Source organism: Phocoena phocoena, chromosome 2 (genome assembly GCF_963924675.1).
Source record: "Phocoena phocoena chromosome 2, mPhoPho1.1, whole genome shotgun sequence".
Classification (NCBI taxonomy): domain Eukaryota; kingdom Metazoa; phylum Chordata; class Mammalia; order Artiodactyla; family Phocoenidae; genus Phocoena; species Phocoena phocoena.
In genome coordinates, this window is record NC_089220.1 from 124160411 (window position 1) to 124180787 (window position 20377).

At 43.4% G+C, this 20377-nt stretch overlaps 1 protein-coding gene across 1 annotated transcript in view; it reads left to right on the forward strand.

The window, feature by feature from the left end:
• The window catches only part of GABRA5 (gamma-aminobutyric acid type A receptor subunit alpha5), a 102842-nt gene extending 84647 nt beyond the window's left edge, over nucleotides 1-18195 (forward strand). Inside the window, exons 7-10 of the mRNA XM_065872652.1 lie at nucleotides 183-326; nucleotides 2939-3091; nucleotides 6058-6269; nucleotides 16928-18195. Of these exons, the coding sequence (XP_065728724.1) occupies nucleotides 183-326; nucleotides 2939-3091; nucleotides 6058-6269; nucleotides 16928-17227 (809 nt within the window). The 3' untranslated portion in view covers nucleotides 17228-18195. The remainder of the gene's footprint in view (nucleotides 1-182; nucleotides 327-2938; nucleotides 3092-6057; nucleotides 6270-16927) is intronic.
• The last annotated feature ends 2182 nt before the right edge of the window (nucleotides 18196-20377 follow it).

The window sequence follows — 20377 nt, forward strand, 5'->3', positions numbered from 1 at the left end:
CTTTAGAAATGAGAAGGGCCTGAACCGTGGTGCTGTCTGCCCTGGTCTGACTGCCTGTACTTTCTTTAGGTCATTTACCTTTGACTTTCTAATCATCTCTCGTACTACTTTTATAAACATCTTTGGCTGTGCCACGCTGCAAATGATTCCATGTTTACACCCCTTTTTTCTCCCCCATACAGATGCATATCCTAATTCTGAAGTTGTCTATGTCTGGACCAATGGCACAACCAAGTCGGTGGTGGTGGCGGAAGATGGCTCCAGGCTGAACCAATACCACCTGATGGGGCAGACAGTGGGCACAGAGAACATCAGCACTAGCACAGGTAAGCCTCACCCCCCATTCAGGGGCGCACACCCTGGGAGAGCCCTGGACTCTCCTTAGCCAGCCGGGCCTGTTGTGCTGTGCTGGCCACAAGGAACCTTCCACATCGGGCCCCCTCCCTCCAGCCGCACATGGAGGCATCAGCTGTGGCATCCTGGCATTAAGGATCATGAGAGCATTAATCTGAGGTGCATTTGCCTCCATGTGAGCAGCCCTGGTGACCGCAGGCCCTGGCCGGAGCCCTCATGGACCTACTTATATAACATAGTCCTTCGTGAGCACTGAGACATGAGGGCAGCAGCCTCTGCAGGAAAGGTAGAGAGCTTCCTGCAAATACTCTCATTTACCTGTTCTGCTATCTCCCCACTTTGAACATTTCAGAGGTTTTCCTGGGGTTGAATTTGGGAAAGCACAACCGGGCACCATAGAAATAGCCGAGGCTTTAGCAGGTGCTGTCCTACCCGCAGGCACAGGGCTGGCCTGAGCCTGCAAGGCAGCACAAGCCGGGCTTCACCTGACACAAAGTGGGCAGGGTGTCCAAAGGAACACAACGTGTTCCCTTCTTGCACCTGCAAAGGGTGTCCTCAGACACCTCCTGGCCACAGGAGGCCCAGCCCTAGAGGTCATGGTCACAAGCTTGGCTGTGAGCAGGGGAGGGTCCTGCAGGGCTTCTCATGGCAGGAGAAATGTAGAATAGGGATGGAGTAAGTCCTGCAGGGCTTCTCATGGCAGGAGAAATGTAGAACAGGGATGGAGTAAGTCCTGCTTGCAACATGAGTTCTAAGCCTCAACTGTTACCCTGGTCAGCGTCACTCTATCAGCATCACCACCCCCTGGAGCTGGCTGGAAGCACAGGGACGTGCAGTGCATGCCTCCTCTCACACAGGCACTCAGTGCCCGTCCACTGGTGTGGGCTGGCATCCTGGGGAAAGGGCCTGGCAAGGCTGGGAGGAGGCTGCTGTGCCATGTGGTTACCGTGTTAAAGGCAAGGGAAGAGGAAGCAGACCTGATTTTATGGGAACAAGTGAAAAGGTGGCACGGCAGAGGTTTGGGGTTAAGAATTGCAATGCTAATGGAGGGTGCTACAGTTGGGAGTCGTTTCATGTCGTTCTTTAAAAATTTATAAATGGGTTTCTGCTCTATTTGCATTCCAAAAAGATGGTCTTTTTTTGAACATTATCTTATATTGTTATCCTCAACTCAAAAATAGAATGAAAAGAACCACCACAACAAAAGAATTACAAGTAGGAGAGTAACTTCAAATCCTAATGCAAAGAAACAGAATGGCATTTTCCCTCTTCTCAAGAATTGAGAGGCAAAATTGGATCATGATAAAGATGTCTTTGCTACTAAACATATCTTGCCCCCCTTCTCTCTGTCCCTGTCTCCTTCTGCTAGGCCTGAGCCTATTCCCCTCCTCTCACCTGCTCTCATCTTCCTGGGGCTGTGGGGAGGGCGTGGTGCATCTTGGCCCTGAGGGAATTTTGGTCTCCTCTTCTGTAAGAGGGCAGAGTTTGCCACATATGATCTTAACTCATGCTGTGAGAAAAGGCACATAGGGACACATCCACAGCTGGCCTTGCTGAGCACTGGGCTTTGAATCGAACAGCAGGCGTCCGAGCTATGTAATCAGTCTCAAATGTCTCAACATTCTGCCCATGCAGCCAGCCGACCACCCTCGAACAGATGGCCCCACCAGGGGTCTACCTTAGCAGAGACCCCAGGCCCTTCCCCCCACATTCACAGTTCCACCAGGCTCCCTGGCCACACCATCTACTTGTTGCAATTCAGCTGAAGAACTCTTGTCCTCAGATCAACTCAGCTCTGCCTCCACCTCTCAAAGCATCCTTCCCATCTCACCAGGGAGATGCAAATTCACACAGCAAAGAAGACTCTGTCTAACACACCCTCCCACCGCAGCTGCCTTGGCTCCTTACCAGTTCACCATCAGGGCAGCGTCGTTCTCCGCAACGAAGGGGAGGTCTGCACTCGCCTCCCACACAGCCAGGCAGATCCAGAGAAGGCACTGGGGCATCGCCAAGGAAATGCCCTCACTCTCTCTGTGGACCAGCGGAAGCTCAGAGCGGCCAGCACCAGTGGCCTCTGGAGGCTGTTGCTCCTCACCCCCAAGCTGGCTGAGGGGGCACAGAGCCTGTGGGAAAGTGGTAGCCCCCCAGTCCTTCCAGCCCTCCCTGGCTGGGAAATGAGGAGAAAACAATCTGCCCACGACAGCGCTCTGTGATGTCCTGAGTTATATCTGGAGAGGATAAATCCTGAAATCCCGATGGCAGTAGCAGTGAGGGGGGCAGGTGGAGAGTGGCATAGATTGTGACCAGGGATTAGGAAAACACACAAATCTGATTTGCCCCAGCAAAGCATCCACCAGCAGAGGCTCTTCAGAGGCTGGGGGTCAAAAGACTTACTTATAAAATGACCGTTAAGAAATCCATGCATCCTTCAGCCTCCTTCACCCAAACAATACAAATAAATGCTTGTCCAAAGGGAGGGTGGAGAGAAGGGAAGCTCTGGGGCTCTGACCAGGGGCAGGAACCACAGGGCAGGACTGTCGGGTTTCATTTAGGTGGCTGACTGCAGTAATTTGCTCATTTGCAGGTGAATACACAATCATGACGGCTCATTTCCATCTGAAGAGGAAGATCGGGTACTTTGTCATCCAGACCTATCTCCCCTGCATAATGACTGTGATCTTGTCGCAAGTGTCCTTTTGGCTGAACCGAGAATCAGTTCCAGCCAGGACAGTGTTTGGTGAGTGTCCCCAAGCCAGGCCTGTGACTGCCTCTAACACCCCAAAGACAGCAGCCTCAAAGTCCCTAGTGCTGCCTGTCTATTCTGTGACCTAGAAAACAAACAGACCAGTTAGTTATGAATTCAGTGTTAAAGAGTAGATTTAGGGCTGCTCTCTGAACCAGGGTTCAGAGCAATTCGATCACTGTTTCCCTTTTGAAAAGTCTTTCACTAAGAGCCTTTTTTTTTTTTTTTTGAGGTTTGAAATTGCCAGCAATCTCTTATGTGGGATTTTGCTACAGTATTTTCACAAGTCTCATAAAGTACTCTTTTCTATGTTATCAGGCAGTTTTCTTTGAAATGTGCATGCCACTTTAAAATTAACTCCCAAATGGCAGTCAATATGTTACATGTGATATGATAGTAATAGATTAAATGTATATAAAATATAATATATATTACCTTATGTATATATAAATGTAATATATATGAGATATACATACGTACGTATGATACATGTATATATGTATACATATATATGATAAGAATTTAGAAAATTATCTGACATCCTTGAGACATAAATCAAGTTTAGCAAGATCCAGCTCAGGAGGTACCTTAGCACAGCAGACATGGTTGAGTGTTTGACTTTTACGTGGAAGCTCATTTCATCAAAATCAATGTTAGAAGTAATTTCGTGGGTCAGTTGTAATGGATGCTCACATCTTTCTAAGCTGTAAAGTACTATTCCCCCCTCAGCTTTTCCTATTGCACTGTCCCTTCCAAAGAAGGAAAGCGTGCCCTGCATTTCTCCGCCAGCGCTCCTGTAGGTGGAGGAAGCCGGGGGAGCCTCGGGATTTCCAGTGAGGGCCCAGGATTGCTCCTGTCTGACCATCTCTCTACCTTGAGCCACATACCCAGCTTCACCTGCCTCACCTGATTTTGCTTCAGGAGGGTGTGGAGGTTGGCTTGTGGCCAGGCAGTGCTCCCCCAGCTCTTTAGGGGAGCATTAGTAGGTGGGCAAGGAAAAAAATTTAGTTTGGAGAATGCCCTATATTCCAGTCTGCTTCCTCTTAGAGATTCTCAAAGCACATTAGGATGTTAAAGGACTCAAGGAGACACAAGAAGCCTGTTCAAGGTCACACACAGAACACTTCTCTCCAGCACAATGATTAACTGGATTTCTAAGAAAAATCAAAGATGACTACCGATTTCTCATTTAGCGTTAATTCCATGCACAGTACCGTGTTCAGTGAGGGTATATAAATACCTCTGAAGGATGACACTGAATGAAGACTAAGCTGCTATGACCACCAGCAACATGACACTCTTTTGGTGCTCTTTCCTGAGGCTTCCCTAACAAAGTACCACACACTGAGTGCTTAAGCAATAGAAATTAACTGTCTCACAGTTCTGGAGGCTACAAGTCCAAAATCAGCAGAGTTCGTTTCTTCTGAGGGCTGTGAGGGAAGGCTCTGTTTCTGGCCTCTCTCCCAGTTTCTGGTACTTCCTTGGCCTGTGGCAGCATAATTCCAGTCTTCATGTGCTGTTCTCCCTGTGTGTGTGTGAGAGAGAGATACCAGTCATATTGGATTAAGGCCTCCCCTAATGACCTCATTTTAACTTGATTACTTCTGTAAAGACCATATTTCCAAGTAAGGTCCGGAAAGTAAATCTGAGGTTCTGGAGATTAGGAATTCAACTTATGCATTTGGGGGGGTACACAGTTCCACTCATAACAGGTGTGTTGCACCCACATCCCATACACATACTTGCACCTTTCTGCAAACAAAACTGCAGTAAGAAGAAAGACACAGAGCATGTGGAAACTACATGGGCTGTGAGGGTTCAGCAGACCTGGGTCCCAGTACAGGTTCTCATTTGCCAGCTGGCGAATTTGGGTACATTACTATTTTTAAATCTTTAAGCTCCTCACTTGCAAAATGGGGATAATGACACCCATCAAGAATGTAGCTTAGATCAGAGTCTGGCCCTTAGTAGATGCCCGTTAGAGGCTTATCGTCCCCTTCCGAGGACCCAGACTTCCTTTATGGTCACTGCAAATTTCCCCAGAAGACAAGGCAGATGGCTACAGGCATCTTGCATGGCAACATCAAGGTGGCCCAGATCCTTGTTAGAAGGAGTGAAGTGCCAAGACCCAGATTCAGATGTGGTGCTTCTGTTGCACTCCGGTCCTCGGAGTCTGCAGGCTGTGTTAATGCATGTGAAAGCAAGCCTGTCTGTTGCACTCCGGTCCTCGGAGTCTGCAGGCTGTGTTAATCCATGTGAAAGCAAGCCTGTCTCCAGAAAGCAAGTTCTGGAGCCCACGACTTGTAAGGTGCACCGTGAGTTTTTGTGAAGCACTTCGTTAGAGCGGTGGGAACATTCTCGCCCTTCTCAGCTGGACTTGCCTTGGGGCCACTAAGATGCCCCACTCCTCTGACACATCCTTGTTGAGCACCAGCTCTCTGCAGGGTCCGGTCAGGACAACGGGGACACAGTTAGAGTATGTGTATGAATCAGACCCAAATCCCTGCCCACCTCGATTTATGTTCTAGAGGAAGGAGACGATTGACAAGGTAAATAAACTAAGCAGTGTTTTTTTTTTTGTGGTACGCGAGCCTCTCACTGCAGTGGTCTCTCCCGTTGTGGAGCACAGGCTCCGGACGCGCAGGCTCAGCGGCCATGGCTCATGGGCCTAGCTGCTCCGCGGCATGTGGGATCTTCCCGGACCAGGGCACGAACCCGTGTCCCCTGCATCGGCAGGCGGACTCTCAACCACTGCGCCACCAGGGAAGCCCTAAGCAGTGTTTTAAATGCTATGAATGTGTTGTGCTGTGAAAATTGTAGAGGGAGCGGGAGACCTAGGCTGGGGATTAAAGTGATAGTTCCTTTCTTTCTTTGTCACGTTCAGGGGTGTTATACTGGGGTCCAGTGCTGGTGCTGATCCTTGTTCCCATTGACCCCACCCCTGTCATTGACAACCACAGGGGTGACCACAGTGCTGACTATGACGACCCTCAGCATCAGTGCCCGGAACTCTCTGCCCAAAGTGGCTTATGCGACGGCCATGGACTGGTTCATAGCCGTGTGCTATGCTTTTGTGTTCTCTGCGCTGATCGAGTTTGCCACCGTCAACTATTTCACAAAGAGAGGCTGGGCCTGGGATGGCAAAAAAGCCTTGGAAGCAGCCAAGATCAAGGTACTGACTCCATTTCCTCCATACTCCAGAGAAAATGTGCCTGATTTTATGTCCAAGTATAAGACCAGGTGTTTGTTTTCCCTACATCCCTCCCCCTGAAAAATGATTTCTTCCCTTATACTCAAGGTCCTTACAAAGTCTTATAACAGGTCTTGTTTTACCTTTATTTTGAATCACCAGCTTCATTCAAGGGAAAGGTCTGATATCAGGCCTATTACTTTTGCTAAAGTACCTTCTGTCTGTTCAGGGACTATTTATCCAGTTTTGAATGGTACAGTCAATTCTTCTGCTCACTCTTGCCACTTCACCATTCAACGTGTCTTCTGCAAGGTGGCTTGAAGGTCATGAAGGGAGCATTCGAATTATTGGGAGCGACACAACAGGCAAACACACCCAATTCCACTGATGAGATGATTTGTCTTGCTTAAATGATGCACGTGAGTTATTGTGGGAAGCATTTCTCTATTCAAAGCAATTAAGTGCTGAGTATTTAGAGGGAGGTCGGTGCCTGAATCTAAAAAATATTTGAAGAAAAAAGGTTGCACAACATTCCAACCTGAACCAGATCCTTGGGGAAAAGAAAATAACATACATAGAATAGAAAATAAGTAGCACATGGTAAAGTGCTAAGTATGCCACATTTAAAACAAACAAGTCCTTTGCTCTGAGAGAGGAACAGGCCGGACTTATCAGGGTAGACTTGAAAGTGAAACTTCATCTGTCCTTTGGAAATCATCATGAAGGGAGTCTGGAAGGCCCTACCGGAGACTGTGCCCCAAACCCGTGACTACACCAGGATACTCTGCTGCTGCTGAGGGCACTCAGCTGTGTGCACCCATGGCCCCTCAGGGAAGAAGGGAAGGGGGGAGATGCCTGGGGAGGGCCTTGACAAGCAGGAATCTCACGAGGGGGTGTGTTTTGGGGGATGATGGGGGACAGAAGTGAGCTGACAGCAGCAGGCGATTGGTGGGGAGCTGAGAAAACATGGCAGAGGCAGGGCGTCTTCAGACGGTGGGAATTCTGGACTGAAGTGTCCCAACAGACAGAACCATGGAGGATGTTTGTTGGGGGACATGGAGTCTGGAGAGAGGGGCTTCCCGACACCCAACACTGTGTTGCCAGGAAGTAAATGTTTGCTACAGGCCTGGAGACAGCCTCCCTGAGCCTGAGCGGGGCAGCCACCTGGGAGGTGCTGCAGGAATTGAGGCCATCAGGCTCGTGTCTGTGAGTCTAGGAGGAAGGTGGAACCCAGGGGCAATGGAGAGTCCTTGAAGGTTGTCGAATGGGCTGTCATCATTATCGGCCACCTCGCTTGCTCACACTCAGCCTCAGTGTCCTTATTACTCGTCACAGATCTGAATGCAGACCTGGAGGGAGAGGAGGACACGGAGGTAACTGGCTCATGTAATCTCAGATTAGCACTGATCTCCTAGAAGACTAGGTGTTGTCCCCCAAGGCTGTGGTGCTGAGGATACCATCCCTTAGGCCAGTGGAGGCATCGAGGCATCTGCAGGTATCCCGGCAGGCAAGTCATACTGTTACACACGGTGGTGAGCATGAATAAGTAAGTATAGCATGACTGGCTTTTACTTAGAAGTGGAGAAAATTTGAACACCAGACTGTGTTCACCATCGTTACCTGTTGGGGGTCTTCAGAGTTGGGGGTGCAAGATGGTTTTTAGGGGTGGACACCTGTGAAAGGACAGAGGAAGGAGTTGAAGTTGACCGTGTAGGGAGCTGTCTGCCCTCAGCTGGGCAGCAAGTCGTCCCGGAAGGAGGACAGAGGCGCATCTCTGGACCACTGTGGACACCCTGAGTCCTGTTTGAAACACCCACTTCTGAGACCCATCATTCTCTCCTCCAGTGTCTGCTCTGTCCTGGTTACACCCAGAGACAAAGACCGTGCAAACCATTGAGGTAGCTAGTCCATCATGCTGATGGGCTTCTTCTGGCAGACGAGCAGGGGTGTGTGCATGGCACCACGGGGGCTGCAAAGAACCGTACCATTTCTGAGGAGTGGCCCACAGGCCCTGCTCTGCTCTGACACTGTGGTCACCCTCACTGTGGCCCCGGGGTCGTTGTGCTCCCTGTATCTGGGTACATATGCACTCTTATTCCACCTCACTTTTCACTGCTTCTTCTTGCTCCTTCTCCATGCACTTCCTCTCTGCTTTTCATCTTTCACATATTTCTTTTTAACATCTTTATTGGAGTATAATTGCTTTACAATGGTGTGTTAGTTTCTGTCTCATAACAAAGTGAATCAGTTATACATATACATGTATCCCCATATCTCTTCCCCCTTGCGTCTCGCTCCCTCCCACCCTCCCTATCGCACCCCTCTAGGCGGTCACAAAGCACCGAGCTAATCTCCCTGTGCTATGCAGCTGCTTTCCACTAGCTATCTATTTTACGTTTGGTAGTGTATATATGTCCATGCCACTCTCTCGCTTTGTCACAGCTTACCCTTCCCCCTCCCCATATCCTCAAGTCCATTCTTTAGTAGATCTGTGTCTTTATTCCTGTCTTAACCCTAGGTTCTTCATGACATTTTTTTCCCTTAAATTCCATATATATGTGTTAGAATACGGTACTTGTTTTTCTCTTTCGGACTTACTTCACTCTATGACTGACGCTAGGTCCATCCACCTCACTACAAATAACTCAATTTCGTTTATTTTTATAGCTGAGTAATATTCCATTGTATATATGTGCCACATCTTCTTTATCCATTCATCTGTTGATGGACACTTAGGTTGCTTTCATGTCCTGGCTATTGTAAATAGAGCTGCAATGAACATTTTGGTACATGACTCCTTTTGAATTATGGTTTTCTCAGGGTATATGCCCAGTAGTGGGATTGCTGGGTCGTATGGTAGTTCTATTTGTAGTTTTTTAATGAACCTCCATAGTTGCTGTATCAATTTACATTCCCACCAACAGTGCAAGAGGGTTCCCTTTTCTCCAGACCCTATCCAGCATTTATTGTTTCTAGATTTTTTGAGGATGGCCATTCTGACTGGTGTGAGATGATATCTCATTGTAGTTTTGATTTGCATTTCTCTAATGATTAATGATGTTGAGCATTCTTTCATGTGTTTCTTGGTAATCTGTATATCTTCTTTGGAGAAATGTCTACTTAGGTCTTCTGCCCATTTTTGGATTGGGTTGTTTGTTTTTTTGATATTAAGCTGCATGAGCTGGTTGTAAATTTTGGAGATTAATCCTTTGTCAGTTGCTTCATTTGCAAATATATTCTCCCATTCCGAGGGTTGTCTTTTGGTCTTGTTTATGGTTTCCTTTGCTGTGCAAAAGGCTTTAAGTTTCACTGGGTTCCATTACTCTAGGAGGTGGGGCAAAGTGGACCTTGCTGTGATTTACGTCATAAAGTGTTCTGCCTATGTTTTCCTCTAAGAGTTTGATAGTGTCTGGCCTTATATTTAGGTCTTTAATCCACTTTGAGTTCATTTTTGTGTATAGTGTTAGGGAGTGTTCTAATTTCATTCTTTTACATGTAGCTGTCCAGTTTTCCCAGCACCACTTATTGAAGAGACTGTCTTTTCTCCACTGTATATTCTTGCCTCATTTATCAAAGATAAGGTGACCATATGTGTGTGGGTTTATCTCTGGGCTTTCTATCCTGTTCATTGATCTATCTTTCTGTTTTTGTGCCAGTACCAAACTGTCTTGATTACTGTTGCTTTGTAGTATAGTCTGAAGTCAGGGAGCCTGATTCCTCCAGCTCCGTTTTTTGTTCTCAAGATTGCTTTGGCTATTTGGGGTCTTTTGTGTTTCCATACAAACTGTGAATTTTTTTGTTCTAGTTCTTTGAAAAATGGCAGTGGTAGTTTGATAGGGATTGCATTGAATCTGTAGATTGCTTTGGGCAGTATAGTCATTGTCACAATGTTGATTCTGCCAATCCAAGAACATGGTATATCTCTCCATCTATTTGTATCATCTTTAATTTCTTTCATCAGTGTCTTATAGTTTTCTGCATACAGGTCTTTTTTCTCCTTATGAAGATTTACTCCTAGGTATTTTATTCTTTTTGTTGCAGTGGTAAATGGGAGTGTCTCCTTAATTTCTCTTTCAGATTTTTCATCATTAGTGTATAAGAATGCAAGAGATTTCTGTGCATTAATTTTGTACCCTGCTACTTTACCAAATACATTGATTAGCTCTAGTAGTTTTCTGGTAGCATCTTTAGTATTCTCTGTGTATAGTATCATGTCGTCTGCAAACAGTGACAGCTTTACTTCTTCTTTGCTGATTTGGATTCCTTTTATTTCCTTTTCTCCTCTGATTGCTGTGGCTAAAACTTCCAAAACTATGTTGAATAATAGTGGTGAGAGTGGGCAACCTTTTCTTGTTCCTGATCTTAGTGGAAATGGTTTCAGTTTTTCACCATTGAGGATGATGCTGGCTGTGGGTTTGTCATGTATGGCCTTTATTATGTTGAGGTAAGTTCTCTCTAGGACTACTTTCTGGAGGGTTTTTATCAAAAATGGGTGTTGAATTTTGTCGAAAGCTGTCTCTGCATCTATTGAGATGATCATATATTTTTCCCCCTCAATTTGTTAACATGGTGTATCACATTGATTGATTTGCATATATTGAAGAATCCTTGCATTCCTAGGATAAATCCCTTTTGATCATCATGTATGATCCTTTTAATGTGCTGTTGGTTTCTGTTTGCTAGTATTTTGTTGAGGATTTTTGCATCTATGTTCATCAGTGATATTGGCCTGTAGTTATATTTGTTTGTGATAGCTTTGTCTGGCTTTGGTATCAGGGTGATGGTGGCCTCATAGAATGAGTTTGGGAGTGTTCGTCCCTCTGCTATATTTTGGAAGAGTTTGAGAAGGTTAGGTGTTAGCTCTTCCCTAAATGTTTGATAGAATTCACCTGTGAAGCCATCTGGTCCTGGGCTTTTGTTTGTTGGAAGATTTTTAATCACAGTTTCAATTTCAGTGCTTGAGTTTGCTCTGTTCATATTTTCTATTTCTTCCTGGTTCAGTCTCAGAAGGCTGTGCATTTTTAAGAATTTGTCTATTTCTTCCAGGTTGTCCATTTTATTGGCATTTATTTGCTTGTAGTAATCTCTCATGATCCTTTGTATTTCTGCAGTGTCAGTTGTTATTTCTCCTTTTCCATTTCTAATTCTATTGATTTGAGTCTTCTTCCTTTTTATCTTGATGAGTCTGGCTAATGGTTTATCAATTTTGTTTATCTTCTCAAAGAACCAGCATTTAGTTTTATTGATCTTTGCTATCATTTCCTTCATTTATTTCTGATCTGATCTTTATGATTTCTTTCCTTCTGCTAATTTTGGGGTTTTTTTGTTTTTCTTTCTCTAATTACTTTTGGTGTAAGGTTAGGTTGTTTATTTGAGATGCTTCTTGTTTCTTAAGGTAGGATTGTATTGCTATAAACCTCCCTTTAGATCTGCTTTTGCTGCATCCCATAGGTTTTGGGTCGTCGTGTTTTCATTGTTATTTGTTTCTAGGTATTTTTTGATTTCCTTTTTGATTTCTTCAGTGATCACTTCTTTATTAAGTAGTGTATTGTTTAGCATCCATGTGTTTGTACTTTTTACAGATTTTTTCCTGTAATTGATATCTCATAGCGTCTCATAGCATTGTGGTTGGAAAAGATAATTGATACGATTTCAGTTTTCTTAAATTTACTGAGGCTTGATTTGTGACCCAGTACAAGTACTATCCTGGAGAATGTTCCATGACCACTTGAGAAGAAAGTGTATTCTGTTGTTTTTGGATGGAGTGTTCTATAAATATCAATTAAGTCCATCTTGTTTAATGTATCATTTAGAGTTTGTGCTTCCCTTATTTATTTTCATTTTGGATGATCTGTCCATTGGTGAAAGTGGGGTGTTAAAGTGCCCTACTATGAATGCGTTACTGTCGATTTCCCCTTTGATGGCTGTTAGCATTTGCGTTATGTACTGTGGTGCTCCTACATCAGGTGCATAAATATTTACTATTGTTATATCTTCTTCTTGGATCGATCCCTTGATCATTATGGAGTGTCCTTCTTTGTCTCTTGTAATTGTCTTTATTATAAAGTCTATTTTGTCTGATATGACAATGGCTACTCCAGCTTTCTTTTGATTTCCATTTGAATGGAATATCTTTTTTCATCCCCTCACTTTCTGTCTGAATGTGTCCCTGGGCCTGATGTGGGTCTCTTGTAGACAGCATATATATGGGTCTTGTTTTTGTATCCATTCAGCCAGTCTATGTCTTTTGGTTGGAGCATTTAATCCATTTACATTTAAGGTAATTATTGATATGTATGTTCCTATTACCATTTTCTTAGTTGTTTTGGACTTGTTATTGTAGGTCTTTTCCTTCTCTTGTGTTTCTTGCCTAGAGAAGTTCCTTTAGCATTTGTCGTAAAGTTAGTTTGGTGGTGCTGAATTCTTTTAGCTTTTGCTTGTCTGTAAAGGTTTTAATTTCTCTGTCAAATCTGAATGAGATCCTTGCTGGGTAGAGTAATCTTGGTTGTAGATTTTTTTCCCCTTCATTACTGTAAATATGTCCTGCCACTCCCTTCTGGCTTGCAGAGTTTTTGCTGAAAGATCAGCTGTTAACCTTATGGGGATTCCCTTAGATGTTATTTGTTGTTTTTCCCTTGCTGGCTTTTAATATTTTTTCTTTGTATTTAATTTTTGATAGTTTGATTAATATGTATCTTGGCATGTTTCTCCTTTGATTTATCCTGTATGGGACTCTCCTTGCTTCCTGGTCTTTAGCTGTTTCAGTTCCTGTATTAGGGAAGTTTTCAACTATAATCTCTTCAAATATTTTCTCAGTCCCTTTCATTTTCTCTTCTTCTTCTGGGACCCCTACAATTAGAATATTGGTGCATTTAATGTTGTCCCAGAGGTCTCTGAGACTGTCCTCAATTCTTTTCATTCCTTTTTCTTTATTCTGCTCTGCTGTAGTTATTTCCACTATTTTATCTACCCCTTATTCGTTTTTCTGCCTCAGTTATTCTGCTATTGATCCCTTATAGAGAATTTTTAATTTCATTTATTGTGTTGTTTATCACTGTTTTGTTTGCTCTTTAGGTCTTCTAGGTTCTTGTTAAACATTTCTTGTATTTTCTCCATTCTATTTCCAAGATTTTGTATCATCTTTACTATCATTATTCTGAATTCTTTTTCAGGTAGCCTGCCTATTTCCTCTTAATTTGTTAAGTCTGGTGGGTTTTTGCCTTGCTCCTTCATTTGCCGTGTTTCTCTGTCTTCTCATTTTGGTTAACTTACTGTGTTTGGGGTCTCCTTTTTGCACACTGCAGGTTCATAGTTCCTGTTGTTTTTGGTGTTTGTCCCCAGTGGTTAAGGTTGGTTCAGTGGTTTGTGAAAGCTTCCGGGTGGAGGTGACTAGTGCCTGTGTTCTGGTGGATGAGGCTGGATCTTGTCTTTCTGGTGGGCAGGTCCATGACTGGTGGTGTGTTTTGGCATGTCTGTGGCCTTATTATGATTTTAGGCGGCCTCTCTGCTAATGGATTGGGTTGTGTTCCTTTCTTGCTAGGTGTTTGGTGTAGGGTGTCCAGCACTGTAGCTTGCTGGTCGTTGAGTGGAGCTGGGTCTTGGTGTTGAGATGGAGATCTCTGGGAGATTTTTGCCGTTTGATATTACGTGGAGCTGGGAGGTCTCTTGTGGACCAATGTCCTGAACTTGGCTCTCCCACCTCAGAGGCACAGCCCTGATGTCTGGCTGGAGCACCAGGAGCCTGTCATCCACACGGCTCAAAATAAAAGGGAGACAAAAAAGAAAGAAAGAAAGAAGATAAAATATAATAAAATGAAATTTTAAAGTTATTCAAATAAAAAATAAGTATTAAAAACATTTTTAAAAGTAATTTAAGAAAAGAAAGAAAGAAGGCAGAGAGCAACCAAACCAAACAAACAAATCCACCAATGATAACAAGCCCTAAAAACTATACTTAAAAAAAAAAAAAAGGACAGACAGAGCCCTAGGAAAAATGGTAAAAGCAAAGCTATACGGACATAATCACACACAGAAGCATACACAGACACATTCACAAAAAGAGAAAAAGGGAAAAAAATATATACATTTTTGATCCCAATGTCCACCTCCTCAATTTGGGATGATTCATTGTGTATTCAGGTATTCCACAGATGAAGCGCACATCACGTTGATTGTGGAGATATAATCCGCTGCTCCTGAGGCTGCTGGGAGAGATTTTCCTTTCTCTTCTTTGTTCTCACAGCTCCTGGGGTTCAGCTTTGGATTTGCCCCGCCTCTGCGTGTTGGTCGCCTGAGAGTGTCTGTTCCCCGCCCAGACAGGACTGGGTTAAAGGAGCAGCTAATTAGGGGGCTCTGGCTCACTTAGGCCGGGGGGAGGGAGGGGCACGGATGCAGGGCGAGCCTGTGGTGGCAGTGACCGGCGTGACGTTGCAACCGCCTGAGGCGCGCCGTGCGTTCTCCTGGGGAAATTGTCCCTGGATCACAGGACCCTGGCAGTGGCGGGCTGCACAGGCTCCCAGGAGGGGCGGTGTAGATAGTGACCTGTGCTCGCACACAGGCTTCTTGGTGGCGGCAGCAGCGGCCTTAGCATCTCATGCCCGTCTCAGGGGTCTGCGCTGATAGCCGCAGCTCGCATCCGTCTTGGGCTCCTTTAAGCTGTGCTCTTAATCCCCTCTCCTCACGCACCAGGAAATACAGAGGGAAGAAAAAGTCTCTTGCCTCTTTGGCTGGTCCTGACTTTTTCCCGGACATCCTCCCGGCTAGCCGTGGTGCACTAACCCCTTCAGGCTGTGTTCACGCTGCCAGTCCTCTCCCTGCGCTCCCACCGAAGCCCGAGCCTCAGCTCCCAGCCCTCACCCACCCCGGCGGGTGAGCAGACAAGCCTCTCGGGCTGGTGAGTGCTGGTCGGCACCGATGCCCTGTGCGGGAATCTCTCTGCTTTGCCCTCCGCACCCCTGTTGCTGCACTCTCCTCCGTGGCTCCGAAGCTTCCCCCCCTCCACCACCCGCAGTCTCCGCCCATGAAGGGGCTTCCTAGTGTGTGGAAACCTTTCCTCCTTCACAGCTCCCTCCCACTGGTGCAGGTCCCATCCCTATTCTTTTGTCGCTGTTTTTATCTTTTTTCTTTTGCCCTACCCAGGTACGTGGGGAGTTTCTTGCCTTTTGGGAGGTCTGAGGTCTTCTGCCAGCATTCAGTAGGTGTCCTGTAGGAGTTGTTTTACATGTAGACGTATTTCTGATGTACTTGTGGGGAGTAAGGTGATCTCCACGTCTTAGTCTTCCGCCATCTTGAAGCTCCCTCCCACATATTTTTAATGGTTAATATATTTTCTTTCTTTTTTTAAAAAACCATAGTTACCGGGCTGTGTATTACATTTCCCAATCTTATTTATCTTACAGCTGGAAGTTTTTACCTTTTGACCACCTTCACCCATTTTGCTCCCTGCTCCCTGCCCTCTGGTGACCACCAATCTGCTCTCTGTATCTATGAGTTCAGCTTTTTGTTTGTTTTTTTGTTTGGATTCCACATATAAGTGAAATCATATGGTATTTGTCTTTCTCTGTCTGACTTATTTCACTTAGCACAATGCTCTCAAGGTCCTTCCTTGTAAATGGCAGGATTTTCTTCCTTTTTTATGGCTGAATACTATTCCATTGTGTTCCAATGTGTATTCTATTGTGTGTATATACACACACACACACACACACACACCACATTTTGTTTAACCATCGACTGGCAGACACATTGTTACCATATTTTTGCTATTGTGAATAATGTTGCTATGAGCAATGGGATGCAGATATGTTTTTCAAATAGTGATATATCTTCTTTAATTATTCTTATGTTTTCCAAATTTAATTTAATGAGATTATGTTACTTTGGTAAAGGAACAGAATTTTTCCCAACATTCTATCATGCAAATTTTCAAACATACAGAAATGTTGAAGAACTACAAAATGAAAACCTGTCTACTATTAACATTTTACTGAGCTTGTGTCATCACCACCCATCTATCATTTATCTATCTATCTATCTATGTTACCTAAAATCTGTCTATCCATTCATCCATCCACCCATCCTCAATCCATCTGTCAATACATCTTATTTTTCGATGTATTTCAAAGTAAATAGTACATTTCCCACTAATACTTCAGTAAGCATGTCACTAACTAGAGTTCAATATTTGTTTACTGTTTGATTCTTTTGAAGCAAAATTTACATAGTATGAAATGCACAAATGTTAAGGGTACTTTTGCTGAGGTTTGATGAACATGTTCACCTGTAAACCCAAATCCCTATCAAGATAGAGAACATTGCCAGCACTCCAGAAAGGTCACCATGCCCCTTCCCAGTCCATTCCCGTCCCCACCACAACAAAGATAACCACTATTCCGAATTTTTCTACCATAAAATATTTTGCCTGTTCTAGAATTTCACATCCAAGACTGGCCATGTGGGGTTCTAGGCTTAGAAGTCTGTGGAAGGCTGCCCTCTGCCAGAGCTAAGCTGATACCCTCTCTGTCTCTGTCTTTATGTCTGTCTCTGTCTCTCTCTTTTGAGAGATAAACCTTCAGAACCTTTAGAAGTGAACTGACAGCTGCCTGCAAACGTCATGCCCTTAAATTTTTTATATTTTGCAGAAAAAGGAGCGTGAACTTACACTAAATAAATCAACAAATGCTTATACTACTGGGAAGATGACCCACCCCCCAAACGTCCCAAAGGAGCAGACCCCTTCAGGGACCTCAAATGCCTCTTCAGCCTCAGTAAAACCTGAAGACAAGACTTCTGAAAACAAAAAGACTTACAACAGCATCAGCAAGATAGACAAAATGTCCCGAATTATATTCCCAGTCCTGTTTGGCACTTTCAACCTAGTTTACTGGGCAACATATTTGAATAGGGAGCCAGTGATTAAAGGGGCTACCTCTCCAAAATGAGCTGCCATGCTCCCAAACTCCAAGACAGCCATACGTTCAGTGACGGGCACCAAGGAGAAGTTGAGCTTGGGGGACCTTCCTTTTTTGGGCACTATCTTTCAGGAAATTTTTGCATGTTTAATAATATGTACAAATAATATTGCCTTGATGTTTCTATATATAATGTCAGATGTTTCAAAGATGTCAAATTGATAAATCAAGCCACTTTCTAGAAAAACAGGAGACAATGGCTCTGATACTCAGATGCTCAGTATCTTACATTGATAGTTTACAAACAAGTATATTTTTAACTGTTCCAAGTATTACCTAACAATGTTTTTTATACTTTGAATGTCATTTCATACAAATTTTCCCAGCAAATAAATATTTTAGGAAATACTCCATGATTACTACTTGACCAACTCTCACAAGAAACAAATATCACAAAGAGCACATTTTTCATTGAAAAAGAAACTGTGGGCATTTATGTACAAAACTAATTGCCTTTGATAATTCTTACTGTTCTGAAATTAAAAGTACTGCATGATCTTATGTTAAGAAATAGAATAAACAAATATTTATGCAGACATTTAATAACAGAAATATATGATATGTTAGATTAACAGATACAATGTTTCCCCAAGGAAAAATTTAACTGCTTAAAAATAGTTTTTGTGGGGGAGGTGGGAATGAAACTTACTTCTCTCCCTCCGACTCCCCCCACTAACTGAACAATGACCAAGAAAGAAAAGATCTTAAAACAAATAGTGTGATGACAGTCTTGGCATTTGGCCTGAGCATCCACTGTCTGAAACACTGACCACACCTCACTGCAGCCAGTGTGTAGTGCTTCAGTGGTGAGAAATTGTAAATGAGTTATTTTCCATTTTATTTTCCTGTATGTTATTTCATGATTGACTTATTGCTCTGTTAGCTTTTGTATATGAACCTTAAATGTTCATTAAAAAATAAACTGATCTTGTGGATAAATGTCATATTTTGAAAAATATTTCATATTTTGGTGGGTGGATTGACTCATTTTCTAAAAATGATGTAAAGGAAACCCATCATGAAATTGCTTGGGAAAAAGTGTCTCACTTGGCTGCTCACCTCTGTTCCAATCTAATTCTTCTGGGTAGTATGTAGAGAGGAAGCTGACTTCAACCACAGTGAGGTGAATAGGTAGAATTGGAAGTTCTTTCCATCTCATACATCTCCAGGGTGCGTTGCCCTACGGGTCTCTGCTTGATAGAGCTCTACCTGAAGGTGTTCCCAAGGTGGGTGCTTGCTGTGGGCAAAGTGACTACTCAGTTCTCCATGGCTTTCCTTTTTTTTTTTTTTTTTTTTTTGCAGTATGTGGGCCTCTCACTGTTGTGGCCTCTCCCATTGCGGAGCACAGGCTCTGGACGCGCAGGCTCAGCGGCCGTGGCTCATGGGCCTAGCCGCTCTGCGGCATGTGGAATCTTCCCAGACCGGGGCAAGAACCTGTGTCCCCCGCATCGGCAGGTGGACTCTCAACAACTGCACCACCAGGGAAGCCCCATGGCTTTCCTTTTGCTGTTTGTAAAGAGTGATATAAAGAACTGCATGTGGACCAGCTACTTACTGTTAGAAGAAGTATCCAGGAACAACATGTATAAAAGGAACAGTTTCTGTCTCCTCTATGACTTGTAAAAGGGAAATTATGACCATTAGCAAATAGTATCAAAATTAAACCTGCCTAAATTGACTACTTCATGGTACCTAATTCTTAAAAACCCATCCACCTCACCATGTTTCGTGGACACAGACATGGTCATGGCCATGGACACACATATAGGCAGATATTCAGAAGTCTTTCATCTTGAATAACCAGATAAATGCCTATAGCATCCATTCACTGAAAACTCCAAGTACTTATCCTGAAAAGCCTTTTCACAGGATTCAAGATCAGGTATTACATTTGATCAGAGTAGAATGAGAGATGCACAGAACTACTACATTCTTCAAAAAGACTGGTGCCCATTTTTGGCATCCCTTGTTCATTAAATACACAGAGGTTCCATTGCCGCTACTCAGGCTCTCATAATAGAAAGGTAAAGGTCAACAAAAGGGGTGCTCTTAAAACTTCACACAAGAAACATTTCTCTATTTCAAATGGTGCTATATTTGTAGAATAATGTTTGTGCTTTCCATTATACCACAGCATAAAATCGGCCAAAACCAAGGGCAGACGTGAAGCTGACTATGAAGCTTCTGTTTTCATTTACTGTTTATTTATATTTCTCTTACAGTCTTTACAGTTTAGCCTTGCAGTAGTTTGGAGAAAAATATACTATAGGTTAGATCTAAAAGGCTACACATACAAATGCTCACTTTAAACATCTCAGTCCTAATGGGAAATGATATCTTCCATAGCAGGTTCCAATAATTTTCTTGACAAGTTCTAGCTTTTGTTACAGGAAACCCTGGAAGCCCTGCTAGGTGAATTCCAGTTTGAAGATATAACTACTGCATTTACATGCTGCTCAGCCTTAAATTTGATGAATATTTAGTAAAAAAGGTCATATCAGTTGTCTGCTGATTTTGTATTATAGATATTTCAGTGTTTGTTATTTTTAATGAGGACATAATGAAGAATCACCTTGGGAAAAATGACAACAAGGCAAGGAGTAAAATTTTTTGAAAATAATTATAAATTACAGTGCTCTACTTTTAGAACCAGAGTATTTAAATGTATCTCTTTTGACATCAACATAAATAGACAGAATATTCTAATAAGTCAGCAATCAGTATTACTTCTCTATTTCTCAGGAAGCGATGGGTCTATTTAGGGCAGACTATGGTGAAAGTTGACCTAAATGTTTACATGCAACAATTGGGTTCAGATATTTCGAGAGTAACTATCAAAGTTAAAATGATACAACACCCTGCATTGAATATTGGCAAGGAAGTTGTAATCTTCTAATCTATTTGTTATGTTAATGCTTTAGGAATAATGCTGTATGTCTCCTTTGTGATAAGTTAGGGGAATTAGGTAAGGTAAATGAGAAATCTCTATTTTACAAATAAAGATATCAAAACCCAAAGAGGTTAATCTATTGGCTCAAATCATTAGGAGCAAATAGATTGCAGTTCTCATAGTTTCTAAATCTGGGTTCACAACCCCATGTAGTTTCTTCCAGATGGAAG